The sequence below is a fragment of the Salmo salar genome, chromosome ssa03, assembly GCF_905237065.1.
Source record: "Salmo salar chromosome ssa03, Ssal_v3.1, whole genome shotgun sequence".
Classification (NCBI taxonomy): Eukaryota; Metazoa; Chordata; class Actinopteri; order Salmoniformes; family Salmonidae; genus Salmo; species Salmo salar.
In genome coordinates, this window is record NC_059444.1 from 45,428,568 (window position 1) to 45,444,077 (window position 15,510).

At 44.6% G+C, this 15,510-nt stretch overlaps 1 protein-coding gene across 1 annotated transcript; it reads right to left on the reverse strand.

Moving 5' to 3' along the window:
* Window positions 1–7,732: 7,732 nt before the first annotated feature.
* Window positions 7,733–13,964, reverse strand: LOC106600550 (la-related protein 6). Its single transcript, XM_014191985.2, has 4 exons — window positions 10,875–13,964; window positions 10,514–10,715; window positions 9,051–9,400; window positions 7,733–8,813 (listed from the first exon to the last, which is right to left on the reverse strand). Exons 1-4 carry the CDS (start codon window positions 10,997–10,999, stop codon window positions 8,021–8,023), a joined length of 1,470 nt encoding a protein of 489 aa, XP_014047460.1. The 5' UTR covers window positions 11,000–13,964; the 3' UTR covers window positions 7,733–8,020.
* Between the last annotated feature and the right edge of the window lie 1,546 nt (window positions 13,965–15,510).

Here is a 15,510-nt window from a genome sequence, read left to right on the forward strand (position 1 = left end):
GGGCGCCGTCCTCAAGCAATTGCATGGCATGTTTGCGCTGTAATAGCTACTGTAAATTGGACAGTGCAGTTAGATTAACAAGAATTTAAGCTCTCAGACGATATAAGACACTTATATGTACCTAAATGTTTAACCTGTTTGGGATAGGGGGCAGTATTTTCACGGCTTTATAAAAAACATACCCGATTTAATCTGGTTACTACTCCTGCCCAGTAACTAGAATATGCATATAATTAGTAGATTTGGATAGAAAACACTCTAAAGTTTCTAAAACTGTTTGAATGGTGTCTGTGAGTATAACAGAACTCATATGGCAGGCCAAAACCTGAGAAGATTCTATACAGGAAGTGCCCTGTCTGACATTTTGTTCTCCTTCTAGGGCATCTCTATCAAAAATACTGCATCTCTGCTACAGCAGAGACATGACGTGACATTTTCTAAGGCTTTCATTGGCTCTCAGAAGGCGCCAGAAAGTGGAATGAGAGCTCTCCAGTCTCTGGGCGAAAAACAGCAGGAGTTTTAGTGAGTGGTCCTGCTGAGAACAATGACACTGGAGCGCGCGTGCACAAGACGACTCCATGTTTTTCTTTCAGTGTTTGAATGAATACAACGTCGCCCGGTTGGAATATTATTGCTATTTTACGAGAAAAATAGCATAAAAATTGATTTTAAACAGCGTTTGACATGCTTCGAAGTACGGTAATGGAATATTTAGAAATCTTTTGTCACGAAATGCGCCCGCGCGTCACCCTTCGGATAGTGACTTGAACGCACGAACAAAACGGAGCTATTTGGATATAACTATGGATTATTTCGAACCAAAACAACATTGTTGTTGAAGTAGAAGTCCTGGGAGTGCATTCTGACAAAGAACAATAAAGGTAATCCAATTTTTCTTATAGTAAATCTGAGTTTGGTGAGGGCCAAACTTGGTGGGTGTCAAATTAGCTAGCCATGATGGCCGGGCTATGTACTCAGAATATTGCAAAATGTGCTTTCACCGAAAAGCTATTTTAAAATCTGACACCGCGATTGCATAAAGGAGTTCTGTATCTATAATTCTTAAAATAATTGTTTTGTTTTTTGTCAACGTTTACCGTGAGTAATTTAGTAAATTCACCGGAAGTTTGCGGTGGGTATGCTAGTTCTGAACATCACATGCTAATGTAAAAAGCTGTTTTTTTATATAAATATGAACTTGATTGAACAAAACATGCATGTATTGTATAACATAATGTCCTAGGAGTGTCATCTGATGAAGATCATCAAAGGTTAGTGCTGCATTTAGCTGTGGTTTGGGTTTTTGTGACATATATGCTTGCTTTGAAAATGGCTGTGTGAATATTTTTTGCTGGTACTCTCCTGACATAATCTAATGTTTTGCTTTCGCTGTAAAGCCTTTTTGAAATCGGACAATGTGGTTAGATAAAGTAGAGTCTTGTCTTTAAAATTTTGTAAAATAGTCATATGTTTGAGAAATTGAAGTTTTTGTATTTCGCGCCACGCTATACCATTGGATATTGGTGAGGCGTTCCGCTAGCGGAACGTCTGTCCCTAATATCCATGATATTTATGATTATTTATTTGAATTGTGAGCCCTCCAGTTTCACTGGAAGTTGTCCCGCTAGTGGGAATCCTATCCCTAAGAGGATCACATCACCTCCACCTTACCTGACACCCTTGACCCACTTCAATTTGCATACCGTCCCAATAGATCCACAGATGATGCAATCGCCATCGCACTGCACACTGCCCGATCCTATCAGGACAAGGGGAATACCTATAGTGATTCTTCCTCTAAAAGTTACAAGCTTCTGCCGCGACCATTAGTGGTAGATGGTGGCATTCTGTCATTGCACCACACTATCACAACGGGGAGTTTGAACGCTGATCTATCGGTAGTCTAAACTGTGGTCATTTATGGAGGCGTTTTTAGTCTGATATTCTCTCTTCTCTGGCACTAGAGTCCTGCATCAGGCAACAACAACAAAAACTCTTGGTGGTCCTGGAGTTAAGAGAGAACATGGGTAAATACAATGGGGGAATTTCACTTGACGTGTGGACTGACGATTTTTGAAAAATAAGCACTGTGGGCTTTTGGTTTCTCTCCCTCTAAAAACAGAAATAAATCATTTCTAAATAACAAACTGGCTTTATTTACAAATTATTAAGAATTTCTCACCCCATGTTCAAGAATGGCCTTTTCACTTAATTTTAAATATATATATATATATATATATATATATATATATATATATATATATATATATATATATATATATATATATATATATATTTATTTACTTTATTTAACTAGGCAAGTCAGTTAAGAACAAATTCTTATTTTCATTGACGGCCTAGGAACAATGGGTTAACTGGGTTTCGGGGTTTCGATCTTGCAACCGTTCGGTTACTAGTCCAACGCTCTAACCACTAGGGTTAGGGTTAGGGTTAGCCGCTCACTTTCGGTTATTTGAAAAGAAATACTCTAAAATATATATATATATATTTTTTTACTTTGCCATAGAAAGCTGGTTGCAATTTCAGTTTAATCCACCTGAAGACAGAACAAATAATACAACAAATATTGTGGTTAAACTCAAATATACTAATTGATAAAAAAACGATATCAATTGGAACCTTTATCAAGTGGAAGGGGGGAAAAAGTAAGGAACTTGTCTGTCGGCCTACATTAAAGACCAAAATTGCTTAAAGAAAATTGTGATAAATAAAAATATATACCTGTTTCATTTAAGGACCATAAAATTGACAACTGTGCCATATAGATTGCAAAATAGTTTAAGGTTGCTGCCCCTATCATCGCCAAGCCTATCTCCGACCTTTTTAACCTGTATCTCCTTTCTGGGGAGGTTCCCATTGCTTGGAAGGCAGCCACGGTTCATCCTTTATTTAAAGGTGAGATCAAGCTTACTGTTATAGGCCTATTTCTATTTTGCCCTGTTTATCCCAACAACAAAAGAAACTTGTCAATAATTAACTGACTGGCTTTCATGATGTCTATAGTATTCCTTTGGGTATGCAATCTGCTTTCCGCTCAGGTTATGGATGTGTCACTGCAACCTTAAAGGTCCTAAATGATGTCACCATTGCCCTTGATTCTAAGAAATGTTGTGCTGCTATTTTTATTGACTTGGCCAAAGCTTTTGATATGGTAGACAATTCGCTTCTTGTGGGTCGGCTAAGGAGTATTGGTGTCTCCGAGGGGTCTTTGGCCTGGTTTGCTAACTACCTCTCTCAAAGAGTGTGTGTATAAAGTCAGAACATCTGCTGTCTCAGCCACTGCCTGTCATCAAGGGAGTACCCCAAGGCTTAATCCTAGGCCCCACGCTCTTCTCAATTTACATCAACAAAATAGCTCAGGCAGTAGGAAGCTCTCTCATCCATTTATATGCAGGTGATACAGTCTTATACTCAGCTGGCCCCTCCCCGGATTTTGTGTTAAACGCTCTACAACAAAGCTTTCTTAGTGTCAAACAAGCTTTCTCTACCCTTAACCTTGTTCTTAACACCTCCAAAACAAAGGTAATGTGGTTTGGTAAGAAGAATGCCTATCTCCCCACAGGTGTGATTACTACCTCTGAGGGTTTAGAGCTTGAGGTAGTCACCTCATACAAGTACTTGGGAGTATGGCTAGACAGTACACTGTACTTCTCTCAGCACATATCAAAGCTGCAGGCTAAAGTTAAATCTAGACTTGGTTTCCTCTATCGTAATCGCTCCTCTTTCACCCCAGCTGCCAAACTAACCCTGATTCAGATCACCATCCTTCCCATGCTAGATTACGGATACATAATTTATAGATCAGCAGGTAAGGGTGCTCTCGAGCAGCTAGATGTTATTTACCCACTTAGGCCTCACTCCCCCCTATTTGAGATATCTACAGCAGCCCTCATCCTCCACATACACACCTGTTCTGCCAGTCACATTCTGATAAAGGTCCCCAAAGCACACACATCCCTGTGTCGCTCCTCTTTTCAGTTCGTTGCAGCTAGTGACTGGAACGAGCTGCAACAAACACTCAAACTGGACAGTTTCATCTCAGTCTCTTCATTCAAAGACTCAATCATGGACACTCTTACTGACAGTTGTGGCAGCTTTGTGTGGTATATTGTTGTCTCTACCTTCTTGCCCTTTGTGCTGTTGTCTGTGCCCAATAATGTTTGTATCTTATTTTGTGTTGCTACCATGTTGTGTTGCTACCATGCTGTGTTGTCATGTTTTGCTGCCTTGCTATGTTGTTGTCTTAGGTCTCTCTTTATGTAGTGTTGTGTTGTCTCTCTTGTCGTGATGTGTGTTTTGTCTTATATTTATATATTTTTATTTTTAATCCCAGTCCCCGTGCTTTGAAAGGCTGGTCATGGCTCACATCAACAACATTATCCCAGAAACCCTAGACCCACTCCAATTTGCATACCGCCCTAACAGATCCACAGATGATGCAATCTCTATTGCACTCCACACTGCCCTTTCCCACATGGACAAAAGGAACACCTATGTGAGAATGCTATTCATTGACTACAGCTCAGCGTTCAACACCATAGTGCCTACAAAGCTCATCAATAAGCTAAGGACCCTGGGACTAAACACCTCCCTCTGCAACTGGATCCTGGACTTCTTGACGGGCCGCCCCCAGGTGGTAAGGGTAGGTAACAACGCATCCGCCACGCTGATCCTCAACACAGGGGCCCCTCAGGGGTGCATGCTCAGTCCCCTCCTGTACTCCCTGTTCACTCATGACGGCATGGCCAGTCACGACTCCAAAACCATCATTAAGTTTGCTGATGACACAACAGTGGTAGGACTGATCACCGACAACAACGAGACAGCCTATAGGGAGGAGGTCAGAGACCTGGCCGTGTTGTGCCAGGACAACAACCTCTCCCTCAACGTGATCAAGACAAAGGAGATGATTGTTGACTACAGGAAAAGGAGAACCGAGCACGCCCCCATTCTCATCGACGGGGCTGTAGTGGAGCAGGTTGAGACCTTCCAAGATACTTGGTGTCGACATCACTAACGAACTACCATGGTCCAAACACACCAAGACAGTCGTGAAGAGGGCACAACAAAGCCTATTCCCCCTCAGGAGACTGAAAATATTTGGCATGGGTCCTCAGATCCTCAAAAGGTTCTACAGCTGCACCATCGAGAGCATCCTGACTGGTTGCATCACTGCTTGGTATGGCAACTGATCGGCCTCCATCTGCAAGGCACTACAGAGCACTACCCTCCATCCAGGACCTCTCCATCCAGGACCTCTGTACCAGGAAGTGTCAGAGGAAGCCCCTAAAAATTGTCAAAGACTCCAGCCACCCTAGTCATAGACTGTTCTCTCTGCTATCGCATGGCAAGCGGTCCCGGAGCACCAGGTCTAGGTCCAAAAAGCTTCTAAACAGCTTCTACCCCCAAGCCATAAGACTCCTGAACATGTAATCATATGGCTACCCAGACTATTTTCATTCACCACCACCTCCTTTACGCCGCTGCTACACTCTGTTATTATCTATGCTTAGTCACTTTGATAACTCTACCTACATGTACATATTTACATTTTAGTCATTTTAGCAGACACTCTTATCAAGAGCGACTTACAGTAATGAATGCATACATTTCATTTCATGCATTTTTTTGTACTGGCCCCCCGTGGGAATCGAACCCACAACCCTGGCGTTGCACACACCATGCTCTACCAACCAATTACCTCATCTAACCGGTGCCTCCACACATTGACTTTGTACCGGTACCCACAGTATATACTCTAGCTATTGTTATTTTACTGCTGCTCTTTAATTACGTGTTCCTTTTATTTATTATTCTTATTCTGATTTTTTAAACTGCATTGTTGGTTAGGGCCTTGTAAGTAAGCATTTCACTGTAAGGTTGTATTCGGTACGTGACAAATACAATTTGAAATACAATATATATATATACACACACATTTTATTAGTGCAGATTTCTCATGTAGATAACACGAAACGTAAGCGAAACGTATGACCTTATCTCTTCAGCTTCCTCTCTCTTCTGGGAAAAAACCCTACATACATTTTTCAGCAAGTGTTACGTTGATCATGAAAAGGATAAGACACATGCCCATGCTCGCAGAAACACACACACACTTCTAGCCCTTCACCTGAGAATTCCACACGGTTGGCATAGGTTTTTTTTTACACCAGTCCTAAAAAGGTTCTACAATTCTAGTAGACAATCTTTTAAAGCTGGAATTCGTACTTGGTGAAACTGACTGTTTGGGATATTACAACATTTTTGGGCCCTGGTCAAAAGTAGTGCACTACATAGGGAACAGGGTTCTATTTGGGACACATACAAAGATAAACTACAGAGAAGATACCTGCTGTTTCTCAACCAGGGCAGCAAACAGGTGCAGCTAGCCTGGTCCCAGATCTGTTTGTGCTGTTTCACTCAATTGGGCAAGACAGCACGAACAGATCTGGGACCCGAGAGACACAATATCACAGAGACAAAGGCTCAACTTTAAAGATGCCACATACTGTACATCAGCGCAAACAAACAACCAGTAATATTCAATATCTATTACATATGGATGCATATTACCAGGAAGTTAGCACATATCATATTACACAAAGTGTGTTTTATTTGGAGGTGTTAACACACTTTTTCTGGCACTGAAAAGTTAATATCAACAGATTATAACTTCCTGGTTTTAAGACTTAATAAGTACCATGCATGTTGTCCACAGACATCTGTATCATACACTGTTGATTCAGGTTATTTCCCCCTAAAAGTATAAGCTCTCAAAACCCACAATGTGAATGAATTGCCATTAGCTGTTAGTATCAATAAGTTGAATCCAACTATGGAGCGACTGAGGAGTGTACATTACAAGGCTTCATTCAATGCTGCTCTGAACTCTCACAAACATCTTTAGGATTACATCAGCTAAAATAACACATATACAATATGATTTACGCAGAGAGCAAAGCGATTGTATATACAGAACATCGAAAATCATGGAAACAATTAGTAGGAAATACAGGGGGAATCCTTTCCATCGAGGTTTGGGATACATCCCAAATGGCACCCTATTCCTTACATAGTGCATTACTTGGGCCCTGGTGGAAAGTAGTGCACTACGTAGGGAATAGGCTGCCATTTGGGGCACACACGTAGTGAGTGTGGGGAATGTTCAGCATATGGTTGGTCCATGCTGTCACAGCATACTGTGCAATGCATTGGTTAAGATTTAATACTGAATAAGCCTTTGTTTACATTTGGGGTTTTATACCAGGTTTATATTGTACGTTGTTTAGGTTTGGGGTTGATTGTGAGGAAGTATTCAGTCACTACTTCTATAAACTTGTCACTGTCAGTCAGGTGCCATCTGTAATATAGCCTGGTGGTTGAACCAGACTGAACGCTGAGCTTAAGGTGAAACAAACTATCTGTAAGGCACAGTAATAACGTCTGGGATAAAGCTGTACTGTAGGTTTTCGCTCCATCCCTAATCTACCGCACCTGATTTTAATAGTTAGCTGGTTGATAAGCTGAATGAAGTTAGTTACAACTAGGTAGCTCCCCAAGAACAGGGTTGGAGAGCCCTGAGGTAACTGTAACAATGCTCATTACATGGTCATTACATTTTTACATCTAAATGGCCATTTAGAGCTATTTGACTGTAAAAAAATGTGTAATGCATTTATCTTCATTCTGTATTATAAAGCAGGACAACAGTGCCCCTGGTTCCAGATCTGGTGCAACATCAAGAGTGTCAGTGAATAACAGAGTAATAGCACAGACATCAGCAAATGCTCTCATGGAGAGCTCTTACAGGTATTTCACAACAAATACTGTGTGTTTAATATGAAAAATGTTTTATTTCGCTTTCGTTTCGATTACTTAACTTTTTTGTTATCATGGCAACAATGGTCACTACAATATATTTAATTTCATCAGTCGAAACATTTAAAGGGACAGACAGGGTGTCATCCAGAAGAGGTTTGTCGTTAAATAGACAGACAGATTACTGCTGCTGAGGTAGCTTCCCTCTCCCCCTGCCTCCATAGAAGCCCTTGGTACCGTAGGGTCCTTGGGGCAGACGCACCACCCTCAGGGGCAGAGTCTGTCTCCGCAGCTTGCCCGGGGTCTCCGGGTGGAGTAGGGCCGCGCTAGCAGCCACCTTCTGGTGCTGCACCCAGGGGCAAGCCACCTTCTCCTGTGCATGGTCCCCAGAGCACCTGCTCCTTCCAACACCTCCAGACCTTGAGCCACGGAGCTTAGACTGGACCAGGGGGACGCGGGACGCATGGCTGTCCGAGGAGGAGAGCCTATCCCTTTGTGATGTTTGGCAATGACCCTCCAGGCCCAGGGGGCTGTCCAGGGACTTACGGCGCTGGATCCTTCTGCATGAAAGCCTGGCTGGGGCTGAACCCAGGGTTGGGACTGTGGCCTTGGCCGGGGCAGGGTCAGACTCTAAGCTCTTCAGTAGTTCCGGATCCTTCATAGAGTTGTTTATGAAACATCTAGACAGGACTGGATCCTTCAGGGAGCTGTTGGTGAAACATCTAGATTTCACCTTGGGATTTTTCTGGGACACCTTAGTCACCTCGGGGCCTCGATCTGGCTTGGGGTCCTCCTCACCCTCCTTCTTCGCCGGCCGGTTGGTGGGTTGGGACGAGGAGGAGGGGGGTGAGCGCGTGCCAGGGCTGCCCAGGCTGGCGACACAAACCACGGCCCCCTCTGTTCCTCCTCTCTGCAGGGCTCGGTAGGCCAACCTGGCCCCCTCCAGGGTCTCAAACTCCACCACAGCACACGTCCTGATAACATGGAAAACAACAGTTGAGATATTTTGCCATATTTTCCCAGTGCACAATAGTTTTGCAATGCATTTCTTTGTAATTATGTATATAGGACAGCGCCCATGTCTGTCAGTCCTGTAAAACTACACAAACAGGTATCTAAAGTGAGAAGCAATGTCGGGACTTCATAGAGGCTGCCCTAATTGAGGACAATATTGATGATCAATAGTCAACAAACGCTGCCTTTGGTTTTACCTGCGGCCCAGCTCGGCATGCCTCCTGGCATGGCGTCTCAGCTCCACAGGAAGCTCTTTCCCAGGACGGAGGATACGCAGAGAGGCCACGGCAGCATGGACACTGAACAGCTTCAGAGCTTTCTCTAGGACTACCTGCTGGTCCAAGCTGCTGAGGGTAGTGATGTCACTTCCTGTGTTTTCCCCAAACAGGTTCCAGGCTAGTAGCAGCTTGCTGTTGGGGGCACTCAACAGCCAATCAGGCAGAGGCTCTCTGCGCCTCACTTTGGTCCGTTCCCTGTTGACCTCCAGCGAATCAGAGCACAGCGCTGCGGCCAGGGTGATGCGCCAGTCTCTCGTCAGCTCCTTCATCTGAGACACACAGGTATTTTACCAGGCAGGTCAGTCAAGTACAAATTATTATTTACAATGACGAAATGGCAAGATGCAACGTTTTGGAACATTCAGATATAAATATGATATGTAGAACAAACATGCCTGACATGTAGAATAAAGAATCACATCATCCTCCACATCTACATGTCAGTGAGGCATGTTTGTTCTATTCATGGCATCTGTTCATGGCATTTCTATCTGCAGTGTTCAACATTTGGCTACTAAACATGGCCCAGGTTTGGTTTGTTAAACATGCCGTACGTACAACAGGTTTGCTTTGGGTTGTGTTTTCAAACCTTACCAATATCCACATAGCCTGGTCACAGATCTGTTTGTACGGTCTTGTCAACTCCTTTGGTCATTGTAGTTGGCAAGACAGCACAATATTTTTCAGACCAGGCTTACATAATATTCACCATCACAGTAAATTGGCTGTAAGGAATTCTTGAATTAGAAGTTTGAGAGTCATTGGAGTGAATGAACAGAGTGGCACGTCTTCCTCTTCATTGTAATCAGAGGGCTGATATAAATACTATGCATGCCAGTCTCTCTTGGCTAAGAGTTGAGGAGACTGACTGCATCACTTCTTCTTTTTATAAGAAACATTAATGTGTTGAAAATTGTTTGCATAGTCAACTTACACACAGCTCTGACACACACACTTTCCCCACCAGACATGCCACCAGGGGTCTTTTCACAGTCCCCAAATCCAGAACAAATTCAAGAAAGCGTACAGTATTGTATAGAGCCATTATTGCGTGGAACTCCATTCCATCTCATATTGCTCAAATAAACAGCAAACCTGGTTTCAAAAGACAGATAAAGCAACACCTCATGGCACAACGCCCCTCCCCTATTTAACTTAGATAGTTTGTGTGTATGTTTTGATATGTAGGCTATGTGTGCCTTTAAAAAAATACATGTATGTAGTTCTATCCTTGAGCTGTTCTTGTTTATTAATGTTTTGTATTATGTCATGTTTCATGTTTTGAAACAGGAAGAGTAGCTGCTGCTTTTGCAACAGCTAAATGGGATCCTAATAAAATAGCAAATGAGGGAACCATCTTGATCTCATAAAGCTGCCATTACCTTTTTGAAGGAGGTGAGCAGCTTGAGGCTGACGTATCCCATCCTGTTCCTCTGGACGTGTTTGAGCAGGAAGCCGTCCTCTGCCAGGTGTTCATTGGACAGGTAGCACTCCAACTGGGACATGATCTGCCTGCTCAGGTCACATGACCCTGATGTCACGCTGGAGGACTCCGCCGATTGGCTAGCAAGTTTAGTGAAGAGCCTATGGGACAATCAGCTTCTCTTGGCATCTCAATATATGACACAAATCCAAACTACATTATTTCTTTATGCATTGACATTCTGATTCTCTACAGACTTATGCAATATCAATCAACAAGGTACAATGTTTTCTATGTGAGTTGATCAACTAAAGTCTTACCCATCCTGGCAACTCAGTGTGTCGCCTTTAGAGAGGGCAGTTGGAGACATGGGTATGTCTGGGTAGCGTCCTGGGGTGAAAGGGCTTTGCCTTGGGTTCTCCGAAACACAGGCTGCTGAGGACATGCTGCTTGCAAGGGAGAGCAGCAAGCCAGGTCAAGAGCAGGGGAGGTTCTTCTGAATGTGAAGCCACAGAACATCTTAACAGGATTTAATACCTTCTGGTCCATTGTGACACATTTGAGTTCTGTGATTCCGTACTTCCAATCATCGGCAATCTAGAGCTTAGAGTAATGGGGGATTCCACAGCTGGTGATGCAACAATGCAACATTCTATGGCCATCTCACATCTCCTTCTTTTCCAGTGGTGTAAAGTACTTAAGTAAAAATACTTTTAAGTACTACTTAAGTTGTTTTTGGGGTATCTGTACTTTACTATTTATATTTTTTACAACTTTTACTCCACTACATTCCTAAAGAAAAGAATCTACTTTTTACTCCTTACATTTTCCCACCAAATAGTACTCATTACATTTTGAATGGTTAGCAGGACAGTAAAATGGTCTAATTCACACACTTATCAAGAGAACATCCCTGGCCATTCCTACTGCGTCTATTCTGGCAGACTCACTTAACACAAATGTTTCGAGGTAAATTGTGTTGAACTGTGCCCCTGGCTATACGTAAATAAAATAAAAAAGAAAATTGCTGTCTGGTTTGCTTAATATAAAACATTTAAAATGATTTCTACTTTAACTTTTGATGCATAAGTACATTTAAGACCAAATACTTTTAGACTTTTACTGAAGTAGTATTTTACTTGGTGACTTTTACTTGAGTCATTTTCTTTTAAGATATCTTTACTTTTACTGAAGTATGAAAATTGGGTACTTTTTCCACCACTATTCTTTTCCCCCTTTGTTCATGTAATTCATGTAATGGCACATTTACAGAGATATTGAGCATTGACCCCATAGACATAAGAATGAATAGAACAGGTGTCCCCATTCAAGTAAATGATGGCATAACGGGTGGACTGGCGGCCAATGCGAGTGTACCCATAAGCGCAAAGCAGGAAGTAAAGGCAGGAAGTGTACCCATCAATATGTGTTGTGATTTGTTGAATCAACTCAAATGACATTACAAAAAAAATACATTCCATTGCATGAGCCACATCAGTTAGCATCATTTGAATGAACGTTCTACATTACCATGGTAATTATTACATCACAGGAAGCCATTGTGAGTGTCAAATTACCAGGGTTAGAGCTTCCAAGCCCATTCTATTAATTCGTATTTCATTGATTGACAGTGTCAAATAAATATAATAAGCAGAGGTAAACCGAGGTGATGGAGAGGTACTACAGGGCAGAGGAACAGCGACCCTCATCGTACAGACAGAGTGCACCAACTGGCGAGAGGCCTGGTACCTCGGCAGTCGCTGGGCGCAAAATCTACTTAGCGGACAGCTACGAGAACACCTTCTCGCCAAGATTCTTCCCCAGCCTCCAGGGAAACTGGCTGACATATGACGACAGCACTTTCATACCGCCCCTCACTCGGGCTCTGACTGGCAGCGAGACAGAGGAGGTGGCGAACGAAGAGGCACAGGCAACACTGGAAGCACCAACACGGACACCACCCACACCACCCGCAGGTGACAGGAATTGACTCGTCACCCTGCAGGAAGGAAAAACGCCATCTGCTATCACAACGCTACGAGAGGGAATGATCGACACTGACCCTCAGACAACGGGGGGAGGAGGAGGGACTTAAGGGGCTGACCGGCGGGGATGGGACCTGAATGATGGGACCGGTGGAACCACGCAAGAGCAGCAAAAGGAACACACAAGACCAACTCATCAGAGGTATGCTCGAAGGGCAGGTGGAGGACGGGACTCCGCGGCCTCGAAAGGTCGACTACTTGGTGGGGAGAGGCCCGGAGCTTCTACCTCCTGCCCAACATCTACAAGGACCCGGCTACTTCGCCAGTGCCTCACGAGGTGCCCCCCGGCAGACCAATCAATTCTGACTGTGGCAGCGAAACCTACGGGGTGACCCAATGGATAAACGCCAACCTACACCTGCTGGCGATGAGGCATAACAGCTATATCAGGGACACGGGCAACTTTCTGGACAAGGTGGGTGCAACAAGGTTGAGCGCCGACAACTTCCTGTTCACCATGGACGTGGACAGCCTCTACACCAACATCGAAGTGGAGCTGGGCTTGGCCGTGATGGGCGCCTGCCTCGAGTGCCACCCTCAAGCCGGCTGACCGGACAAGGGACTCCTGTGGCTGTTAGAGCTATCGCTATCGCTATTGTGACTCTTACCTGCAGATCAAGGGGGTGGTGATGGGCAAGCGATTCGCCCCCACCGACATCTACCTAGCGGAGTGGGAGGCTACCATGTTCTCTCTGTGCACCCTACGGCCCTCGCGCTTCTACTGATTCCTCGACGTGTCTGACCCCACAAGCGACATGATTTCGATCAGTTCGCTGCAAAGCACAGCACCGTTCTGCGGTTGCGCAGCCCCTACGGGCCCCTTTCCTTGCACACCACCAACTGCTTTTAAGCCATCATCTGCCGCACCATCATGCCCAACGGGCTCAACAAAAGGGCCTCGGAGCCCATACATGACTCGGGACGTGTCGAATATGACTCCAGCAGCGAAACCCACTCTGACGACAGTCACAGCGACACATCAAACCCTCGAGCCCCACCAACACCACCACCCACAGCACATCATCATGCCGCCACAGGTCCTGCAACATTTCCGATGGAAACATGAGACTCGGTGTTGACACTACCATGGGACCGGCAACGTCTCTGGCTTGGACCTGGGACTCAGGGTGTGCCGCAACTACGGGCCCTCCAAAGGTCCCATGCTGGACACCTAGGGTTGCCGGAACCACGGGCCCACAACGTCTTCGGCCCAAGCCACAGACTTAGGGTTTCTGAAACCTTGGACCCTCCAACATCTCTAACCATCGAGTGAGCGACAGAACCCACCTCCACACCAACAAGCTGAGACCTAGGGCAAACGCAACCACGGGCCCTCCAACGTCTCCAGCCACCGTGGGAGTGACACAAAACACCTTTCCACCCGCCCACCCACCCGCCTACCCACCAATCCATCTACAAGCTGAGACTCAGGGTTATCGCAAACACAGGCCCTCCAACGTCTCCAGCGACCGAGGGAGCGACACAACACACCCATCCACATCAAGCTGAGACTTAGGCTAACCGCAACCACGGCCCTTCAACGTCTCCAGCTATCGAGGGAGTGACACTGCACTTCAACATCCGCCGGTCCGCCCGACCCGTCCCCCCCCAATCTTCGATCCACGCAGTCGTGCTGTTTGTGCACTGAGCCACCCCTAGCAACTTAGGCATGTCAGTCGCTCCTAACGCTGGGGGCACCCTACGGTATTCAAGGTATATCCAGTTGCCTGTGGGACACGGATGTATGGTCTCCCCCTCATCTTTGAGACGGTGGAATGCAAACCTCATCCCCGCTGCCACTAGGGGCTAGAGGTGGAGTTCCCCTCTGAGTGAAGCTCAGGATATGACGCCCCAAAAAAGGTGATGTTTCCCTACGCAATAAGAGTTCCTAGATCAAAAGTAATTGCCAGACCCTTTCACCGAAGGGTAGAGGAACTTGGTAAGTGGCCAACAATACACCTTCATCCCGGCGAACCTCCTCTCAACCGTTGGCTTGCGCCTCAGTTGAGAATAGCTCCTGTGAGTTTTGCACAAGAAACGGCTTAGCGGAACACGGTGACTACAATGGAGTGTTGGTGAAATGGGCTTGTGGTTGCTCGGTGCGGCGGCTTGCATTTCCATTTCTGGGAAAGAGCCAATAGGGGCAAGTAATGGCAGATTACAATTTTGTAGTTGATTTCTTTAGGCGAGATGTCACGCTGTTGTGTATGATGATGTGATATTGCTGTCTACCTTTAATCCAGTGCAAATGTTAACATAGGGACAATAATTATGGAATGCCGTCTGTTCACAGGTACATATAGTGGCCATTATACTACAGAGACGACACTGGCAACTAGTAACAACATCAGTCAATCACTATTACAGAATAACACTCAGCGTGACAGTAAGTAGACATTACATTAAATTTGGCAGTTCTGTCAGTCTGTAGCAGTGTAAAATGTATACTTTGTTCATAAATGTATCCTACAAACTATGAAACCAGTGGAGTACGTTTCTCCACTGAACAATTGATGTCGATTGATCAATAAACAATAATCAAATGAAATTGCTACAAGTCGCATTTATATTTTGTTGTTTTTATGTCTGCAGGATTGTTTTATGTCTGCAGGATTGCACATTGTCTCTTTGCATCCAAATAATTAATCAAATATGTTACCCGTTTCAGGAAACAAGGATCATGTCGCGGGTCACTACTTCACATGAGACCCATTTGAACTCCGTCTAGAACATGTAAACTTTCATGTGCCTTAATAGCAAACGTGTATGCCATCTGTAAATATGAATAAAATGGTTAAATGATGAGCCTAGTTGGTTTAGCCACAGAAAAAGTGATCAACCTTCCCCCTAGCCATGATTGGCTGAGATAATGAGTGGGCTGGACATGCCAAGAGATGAGTTCGGATTGGTC

What these genes read in the sequence shown, in the direction of transcription:
- LOC106600550 (XM_014191985.2), bottom strand. Translation starts at nt 10,999, where the DNA reads ATGTCCTCAGCAGCCTGTGTTTCGGAGAACCCAAGGCAAAGCCCTTTC. An exon ending in ACACTGAGTTGCCAGGATGG is followed by an intron (nt 10,716 to 10,874) that starts GTAAGACTTTAG and finishes ATTGTCCCATAG; the next exon opens with GCTCTTCACTAAACTTGCTA. An exon ending in CATGCCGAGCTGGGCCGCAG is followed by an intron (nt 8,814 to 9,050) that starts GTAAAACCAAAG and finishes CCATGTTATCAG; the next exon opens with GACGTGTGCTGTGGTGGAGT.